The 9,262-nt window shown below is 35.0% G+C and overlaps 1 protein-coding gene across 3 annotated transcripts; it reads left to right on the plus strand.

The window, feature by feature from the left end:
* The first annotated feature begins 685 nt into the window (after positions 1-685).
* Positions 686-3,540, plus strand: LOC126690928 (U-box domain-containing protein 9-like). Of its 3 annotated transcripts, none has more exons than XM_050386039.1 (3): positions 686-898; positions 1,039-1,283; positions 2,185-3,540. In XM_050386039.1, exons 2-3 carry the CDS (start codon positions 1,047-1,049, stop codon positions 3,274-3,276), a joined length of 1,329 nt encoding a protein of 442 aa, XP_050241996.1. In that variant the 5' UTR covers positions 686-898; positions 1,039-1,046; the 3' UTR covers positions 3,277-3,540. The 3 variants fall into 3 exon arrangements, with proteins under 3 accessions (XP_050241996.1, XP_050242000.1, XP_050241992.1); XM_050386043.1 differs by having other exon boundaries at positions 1,043-1,283; XM_050386035.1 differs by having other exon boundaries at positions 686-1,283.
* The last annotated feature ends 5,722 nt before the right edge of the window (positions 3,541-9,262 follow it).

The raw sequence follows: 9,262 nt of genomic DNA on the forward strand, positions 1-9,262 counted from the left end.
TTCCCAAATATATGAAATAACTTCATAACATTTTTATATTAAAATATTTAACTACGCTATCAATTATAGAGGAATACACATGTAGTAAAAATAAAATAAAAAATGATACAGAGTATGATTTGGATTAGATAAAATATTAATAAAGAATACATGTGACTAACTTTAATTAATTTATTAAAAATCAATGGCTAAACTCAAAATTTTAGGATCAAAGCTTCATAATTGTCATTGTATCTATTATTATTATTATATATAAAAGTGGGTTTAAATTAAGTTGATTGGTAAAATCCCTTGACTTTTTCCCTTTGAATAAGGAACATTGAATTCTATGTACACCAAAAGAACCCATTGATTCTCAAAAAAAAAAAAAGAACCCATTGATGTTTTAGGCTAATAAAAAAAAAGTAATTATTGTGAAGTACACTTAATAAATCCAAGCCTTATTTTACTTTATCAAATATATATATATATATATATATATATATTAAAAAAAAAAGAAAACCATATTATGAATCTCCTGCTGTGACCTCAGATAGTACCACCACCAGGTGGGTTGATCAGTACACACTTGAGTCTAAAGTCCAAACACAAAAACAGAGAATTGGAAACGGTAGAGTAGTGAGTAACATGACATGGCAATAGTCAATAGATTAGTCATAACATATCATACCTCATCTCATCTGACCCCTGTGGCCGTGTGCGTGTGTACATCATGTAAAAAGTTGTAAACCGAATTTTCCATCTCATAAAAGTCTTTCCGTTTCATCATTTCGTTCATTCAATCTCTCTCTCTCTCTCTCTCTCTCTCTCTCTCGCTGAAACACAAAAGGGAAAAGAAGAAGACACAACAGTATTCAAATCAAGAAAGAAAATGAAAAAGCAGCAGCCCACCACAACAGTTCTGTATCTTTTTCTCCATTCCCACCAATACCCAATCTTCTAATTCCACTGCAATTCTTGCCTTTTCTTGTTTTTTGTTTTTTGCTTTTTGTTTCATAATATCCAAAATGACCAAGACTGATGGGGGGGCTATGGCAGCCAGGGCTATGGAGCTGAAGAAGGAGTTGTGGAGACTGGTGAAGGAGATTGTTGATGAAGATGACTATATGGTTGAGACAGCCGACCAGGCCATCACAACATTGTGTTCTTTGAAGTATTTGAAGCAATCAAACAACACCCTTTCTTTCAAACTTGATGATCATGCTTTCACTGTTCCTCAAGAATTCAGATGTCCCATTTCTAAAGAGCTCATGAAAGACCCTGTTGTCTTGGCTACTGGCCAGGTTCCTTTTTTTTTTCTTGCCTCTTTTGTTTCCAGTTGCTAATTTGTTGCTTCAACTTTTCTATTCTGTTCTATAGTAGTATTTTTTCTTGATCTTGAAAAAGCTTTAGGCTTTGCCGAGAAACGGATTTGTTTACAAGTTGAATTCTTTGGAATTAAGGATCTCACTTTTATTGATTATGTTCCAATTTGGTAATACCATGAACCCCTCAATTCTATGCAACAAAATTCTTGATAAAGAATATGAGTGATTCCAGCTTTCCCTAGATATATAAATGCAAAAGATCTACTGCCATTTTCTGCATCTATTTCATGCTTTCTTCTCAGTTTCTTGCTTGAACATTAATCCAAGAATCTCATTTTTCACTAATCTTTGGTTCTTGCTATGGTTGAAGGGAAGTGATGTTAAGAATTTAGGACAAGCTTTCCATGGGTTGATTCTTTTATTCTTCTGGGTCAGAAAGTACAGGTGGTTTTATTGGATGTAGAATTTTGTGAATTGAGGGATCAATGATATTTGTTGAAGTCATTATCTCCATGTTTGCAGTGCCAGCAGGCTTTGTTATTGGAAATCTTACATACTGCGAAAGATAATTTAGTTGTGGATATGAAAATTATATCTCAAATGATAACCTCAAAAATTAGAATCATTCATTTATAACATTAATGAATTGTCACCAACCAGTCATCAATTATTTATGCTACAAACTTAATATCATGTTTGTACAATCTTTCAATATCATGTCTCAGCTTTATTTTTCTTTCTTTTTTTGGCTGTTTCTTATGCTTTTTCCTTGTCACTGATCTGTAAAATCATGGTATTACTCATTTTTGTGCATTTAATAATTTTTTATTTTTTTCCTTCTTCTGATGAGTCATTTAATAACTGTGTTGATCTGCAGACTTATGATCGTGCATTCATCCAGCGGTGGTTCAATGAAGGTAACCGGACATGCCCTCAAACCCAACAAGTCCTGTCCCATTTAGATCTTACCCCCAATCAATTGGTCAAAGAAATGATTTCCCAATGGTGCAAGGAGCATGGAGTTGAGCTTCCAAAGCCTGTAGACAATATTGATGAGGCAGTAACTGCTGCAGAAAGAGTCTATTTACAACCCGGCTATATAAATTCTCTGCTTGACAAGTTGTCCCAACCACTTTCTGACCAGAAAGAAGCTGCAAAAGAGCTTCGGAAGCTAACAAAGAAAATGCCATCATTCCGGGCCCTTTTTGGCGAGCACCCTGATGCCATTCCTCAATTGCTTCATCCACTCTCATCAGGCAGTGCTGATACTCATCCTGATCTCCAAGAGGATTTGATCACAACAGTTCTAAACCTCTCAATTCATGATAATAATAAGAGACTAGTTGCAGAGGATCCAGTGGCCATACCTCTAATTATTGAATCCTTAAAATCTGGAACAATTCAAACAAGAAGCAATGCTGCTGCAGCACTCTTCACATTATCAGCCCTTGATCCAAACAAGCTCATTATTGGAAAATCTGGTGCCCTCAAACCTTTAATTGACCTTCTAGATGAGGGGCATCCATTAGCCATGAAAGATGCTGCTACAGCAATATTCAACATTTGTTTTGCCCATGAGAATAAAGGGAGGGCTGTCAATGAAGGTGCAGTCAATGTGATTTTGAAAAAGATTGCGGATCACGTACTAGTTGATGAGTTGTTGGCTATACTTGCAATGCTTTCTAGCCATCAGAATGCTGTTGATGAAATGGGAGAGCTTGGCGCTGTGTCTTGCTTGCTCAATGTCATTAGGGAGAGCACTTGTGAACACAACAGGGAGAATTGTGTAGCCATTCTCTTCACCATCTGTATGAATGATCGAACTAAATGGAAGGAGATTAGGCAAGAAGAAAATGCCAATGGTACACTCTCTAGGCTTGCTCAAAGTGGAACTCTAAGGGCCAAGAGGAAGGCAAGTGGCATCCTTGAGAGACTGAATAAAGCTGCTTCATTAACGCACACTGCTTGATGAAGTAAAGCCCCTTTCTCCAAAAAATTCATAAATTCATTCGTAGTCACTCCTTGTAAATATCCTTTTCTCTCAATTTGCTGCTGTACACAACAATCCCAGCTCAGTTACCTGTAAAGAAAAAGGGTTCACACATTTGTACACATTACATGTATTCATCGTGCACAGATTTTGGTCCATCTTAGGCTTGTAGAAGAGCACGGTACATTTGGATTTTTTTTTTACCTCTCTCTATGAATGAATACGTTAGTTTTGAGTCTGACAGGTAAGTTCAATTTTCTAGTCTGACATGTCTTGTCTACATCAACTAGCTAACCTGTTTGAATTGCTTACATGGGATTTGTTTGGATTACACAAGAACTAGAGAGGCATTATGAATTTATGATAATAAGAGGATTGGGTCTCCCTTGTTCAGATCAATTAGAGGTTGAGAGACTGGAACTGTAGGGTCTCCCTTGTTCCTGTCACCAATAAAGCACCAACCTTTTTGGAGTGTCGGCACCGTATCTTTACATTTTATTTTATTTACTTTGTTCCCTTATTTGAGCAATGGATTAAAATATAGTATATTTGGACGGCGGTTTAGAGTTATAAACCTATATTATAATTTACAAGAAGAAAAAAGGGTAACAGTAGCAAAGTATAAATTGATTTGCATCAAATTTGGTATCTCCATGATGCGCTGACTCATTATTCCACAATACCACAACTAAAATTTGAACATTGAGAACCTTCTCAAATGAAGAAAAAAAAAAAGTTGAACATTGAGAAATTTAAGAAACAAAGAAATGCACTGAATTTCATATATATATATATATATATATATATATATATTTTTTTTTTTTTCTTTATTGCAAACTACTACTTTGCAGGAACTAATCTATCTGCTTCCTTTTAGTACGACTAAAGGATTACTTTAGTTGGTTGCTTCTATAAGAAATTCAAGAAGAAATCGGATAATTTTGTGTTATTTTTATTGCTTGTATGATCGTAATAAATTATTAAAGATGATTCAGCAAATTTGCATACCCATGGCCAATTGCCTTGCCTATATATGATATTTAACATCATCTACGGTATCCAACTGCTGCCGTTTGTAATTAAGAGGAATTCTTGGATCTTATTTTAAAAAATGGCAACCACCAATTGCTAAAACAACTAGCATTTACCCACCAAAAAAAGCAACTTCTTTTTTTATAGCAAGAGTAAATTTGAAATTATGACCGAGACCCCAAAAAGTATGAATAAAATGACAATCTTTTACTTTAGTAACAATAAAATGAACAGTGTGAACACATATTTTCAAAACTTCATCTCCTTTGATATCAATAATTATCGACTTTTTTCTTCTGTCACTTTTGTTTCATTTTCATTATTTCTCCCAATGTTTAAACCCTTAAGCAATGTTCGGGAGAAAATGGGATTTGCCCTTTAAAAAAAAAAAAAAAACAACAAACAAACAAACTGGAGCCCTATAGTGGCGTTTTAAGGAGCCTTATAGTGACATTTTTAGATCCTATAGTGGCCTTTTGGAACTTGAGCTCCATGAACTCGAGTTCCATGCAAGTTTTTTTTTCTTTTTTTTTTTTTTAGTTTGATCGCCCCATACCTATAGTGATGTTTTAAGAACCCTATAATGGTGTTTTAAAACTCGATTTTTGGACAATCGAGTTATAACAGGGCCTAATTAGTTTGGGAAAAGGGGCAAAATGCTAGATTTTTTTTTTAAAAAAAGGGTAGAGGCCAATTTTCTCCCAATGTTCATCCAAAATAGTGTTCATCCAAAATAGTAGCTTATGTGGTCTTTCTCTCCACCCCCCTCCCCTCCCCCCAAAGATTGGTTGATAAAAATAATAGAAGGAAAACATAATTTAATTTTGAAATTGCAGATATAACAGTAATTTTCCATTCACAATCTTCTGTGTCCTTTCCATTTTTTTTTTTTTTAATTAAAAAAGCAACCTCATTCTTTATATTTAAAGATATAAAAATGCAGCTTAGAAGGGATAGAGTGGGATTTCTTTTTTTTAATAAAAAAATTAACTTAAATATATATATATATATTTTTAAACCCACTACCACTTGATTTTAAAAAGGACATGTCTAGTTAAAAAAATACTAGAGGTAAGTCAAACTTTTCAAATTAAACCCTACAATATTAAAAGTTTTAACTTAAAATTCAAAGTTTTAGATTGTGACAAATTAAACACTATAGTTCTTTCAAATTTAATCTTGATTTAAAAAAAAAATCATATCAATTTAAACTCCTAAATAAACTCTAAAAAATCCAAGATTTCAATTGATATTATATTAAAAATTTAGTGTTTGATTTGAAACTAGCGAAGCCATAAATTTTAGAGTAATGCTCATATATACAACAATTTTCACAACATTTGGGGAGTAGCAGCAGGTTAGTTTGTGGTGAGGAATCTAAATTTGTTGTAAGAATAAAAAAGGGGCAGGAATCTAAATTTAACAGTGAGATTGGAAAGGGGTATGATCACCAATGCCTGCCAATCTCAATTTGTTTGGAGGTTAGTAAGCATGTTTTTACTGTGAGCCATTTACAGTGCAGGCAGTGTCAAAGCAAACATTTTTGGACATGCTTTCGGTTGTGCACCGTAAAATGTTAGGGGGAGCTAGCTTTCTTTGAGATGGATAAGCAACCGAGTAAGAACCTTAAATGGTCCAAAGATTATAAGTGGTTTTTGACTTCTATTCCCTCCTTAAAGAATGCTTTTGATAATGAAAGCCTATAAATCAGTGGGGCATGCTTTTTCCAATCCATCTCCCAGAGGCTTCTATCTTATTCTGGACATGGACTCTGCAAAAGCATCACCGAGCTCTGGACTTTTCTTAAAAAAATTTTTTGCATTTAGCATTATTTTTGAAACATTTTAGTTGTCAAGCTTGCAAAACTATTTAGCAAACTCGCATCTCGAGACTCTAAAACTCAAGTTCAATGTGGAACTCGAGTTGCAATTGGTGGTAATCTGATGTGGAAGAAAAAATCCACGTGGAACTCGAGTTTTAGAGACTCGAGTTCCTGCCATGGGTTTGCTATGCTGGGTCTTGGTCTTCTTTCTTCATTTTAATCTTCATATCTTCTTCTTCTTTCTTCTCTTCAGATCTTCTTCTTCATGGGTCTTGGTCTTCTTCTTTCTTCATGGGTTTTCTTCTTCTTTCTTCTTTTCAGATCTTCCTTCTTCTTCTTCTTTGTTAGGGTCATATTTTCTATGGCTTATCATTTGACAAAATACACTTTACTTGTAATTGAGTAGATCTAAGTTGGGTTTAATGTATCAAGCAGTATGTAATTCTTACATAACAAGTGGTACTATTAAAGACAAGAAGATTGAATCAAGAATCAAGTGAAGAAAAGGTAATTCAATGAACCTTGACATTAGTCTCAACACTAGCATCTGTCGAGATTAAATGAAGGATTCTCGACACAAGCTTGACACCTCTTGATCTATCGAGCTTTACGATTTTAGAATTCTCAGATTTGAATTTTGGCCCACAATGACCTGGATTGCTAGGGTTTCGTTCACTAAACCTCTAGTCTGTATAAAAGCTTTATTTTAAAGTTATCAAACACACAAAGAATCAATTAGAGAACTCATACACTCTGTGAGAAGCTACTACGTTCTTGTGCACCTTATGGTTTTGTAACCAAGTGCTTCCAAATTTTCAACATGCTTTGAAGTGAAGAACTTTGCATCCAACAACAATTAACTAGTTGCTGGGAGTTAGACACGTATTAGGATCCGTGCAAGAAGTCCCTATATGATCAAGTCCAATTAGGGATTGGAGTAAAGGTTCAACTATAGGTTAGTATTTTGGGATAGTCCAGGGTAGTGGTAAGATTCTTTATACTTGTAACTGCTTGATTTTTGGGAGTGGTGACCTGAAAATCACCCGGTGTGGTTTTTGCCTAGCGAGAGGTTTTCCTCATTCATCAACAAATCACTGTGTCGTTTAATTTCGATTGCACTTAATTTATTTGGTGATTTGTTGGTATATCCACGATTTGCACTTAATTTGATCTAATTAATCAAATCCAACGTTGTTGTAACCCAACGTTCTTCTATGGAACTCGAATCATAGAGACTCGAGTTCCAGTGGATTATTTTTCCACGTCAGTCTGGAACTCAAGTGTCTAAGACTCAATTTTTTCACTGAACTCGAGCCTTTAAGGCTTGAGATGCTAATTTGCTAAAATGTTTCAAAAACATGCCAACTAACGAAATAGTTCCTCTTTTAATGCTAAATGGAAAATTTCCCCTTTTCCTTACTGGGTTCATGTGTTATAATCTATATCTATATATATCTAAAAGTTGAAGCATAGCATTTATTGTTGCTATACTCTTGTTGAGTCACAACAGTAGCCATGTCATTATTTTATTTTATTAATAAAAAAATTTATTTTATTTCCATTATTTTTCTATTAGTCTTTTAACACTTTCACAATTTTCACTTCAGCTTCCATAACACCTATGACTCTCTATCTCCATTGTTTTAAACTTCCCATGTAAGCTCTTTAATGCTTCAAAGTCTCCATCTCCTCCTTTCTTGCCTCTTCCCCTCCTCATTGAATCGAACTAGTTCATACTTGTTCAGTTGCCACTACCTCTATAAAATAAAAGAGATAAAATTGAATAAAAGATATTAGGGCTATCCACAAGTCGAGTCAGGTCGGATCGGGTGAACAGAAATTGGACTCACGGCCAATCGAATGTTCGGATTAGACTCGTCAGCTCAGGTCATTGGTTGAGCAGGTTGGACCCATTGGGTGATTTCAGGTCTGAAACAATTGAGAAATCAAAACCCAGACCCAGAGAAATCAACCTAGAGAAAATAAGGACCCAAACCTAGAAATCAACACCCAAGCACGAGAAGCCAACTTAGAGAAAATAAAAAATCCAAAGGACAGAAAGCACAATCCAAACCTACAGAGAATCAAATAGCAAAAATGAGTCCACAAACCCCAGGTCTATGAAACTAAAACAAAGAGAAATACTAAACTAGCAGCAGCACCACCACCACTCCATCATCGACCATCACCACATCCATCACAAGGTTAGTGCGAAATTAAAAAGGGAAAAAAAAAAAAAAACTTTGACTCACCATTAGATGCACAAGATCAATGGCAGATCATAGGTGGCAGAGAGGGGCTTGAGTGAGACTCAACCTATGGATAGTGAGTGCAACGATGACTACAAGTCAACGTCGAAGGCAGTGCGATCAACTTGACAACAACGGCGGTAAGATGGGGGCTAGGTTTAGGGATTTGAGAGAGGGAAGAGAAAGAGAGAGGAGAACCTGAATCTGAAAGACTAAAACTAAAGCGTGAAACTGAAACCCATCCTTTTTCCTTTTAAATTTCTCATGGGTCGAGTTGGTTTCTACGAGCTAGTAAATATGGAACCCGAACTAAACCGAAAACCCAAACTTTTAACTCTAAGAGACCTGCACTGACCCGTTTGGGCATTCTAATCCACCCGTGGGCCTTCAGGTTGGATGGGTGGTTTGGGTTTAACAGGTTGTTGGACAACCCTAGAAGATATATAAATCGTTAAATGTCCTTTGTCTCTCTTACACAGAAAGGGAATGGTTTTGGATTTAACTCCTGCTAGTAGAGAGCTCCTTTCAAAACTAGAAACCTATATTCTTTAATGAGGATATCACTCTGTTCCTTAAAACCATATGGTATGTCAAGCGTGTTTTATATATTGTAGTGTTATGTGTTTTTTTTTTTTAATGTCTCTTTTACAATGAAATGTTGCCAAGAAAGTGGTTTGCTCTCTGTTTTAATGCAAAAGGTAATCCCATTATTTGGGGTTCTATATTTCTACGTGTTTGATAACATGATTCTATGAATGATTGCAAAAAAAAAAAAAAAAAAAAAAAAAATACAAAGATGACCATGTTCATGTAGAAGAACAAATAGGAAGAACGAATATTGAATAATACTATTATTTTAGTA

Source organism: Quercus robur, chromosome 1 (genome assembly GCF_932294415.1).
Source record: "Quercus robur chromosome 1, dhQueRobu3.1, whole genome shotgun sequence".
NCBI lineage: Eukaryota > Viridiplantae > Streptophyta > Magnoliopsida > Fagales > Fagaceae > Quercus > Quercus robur.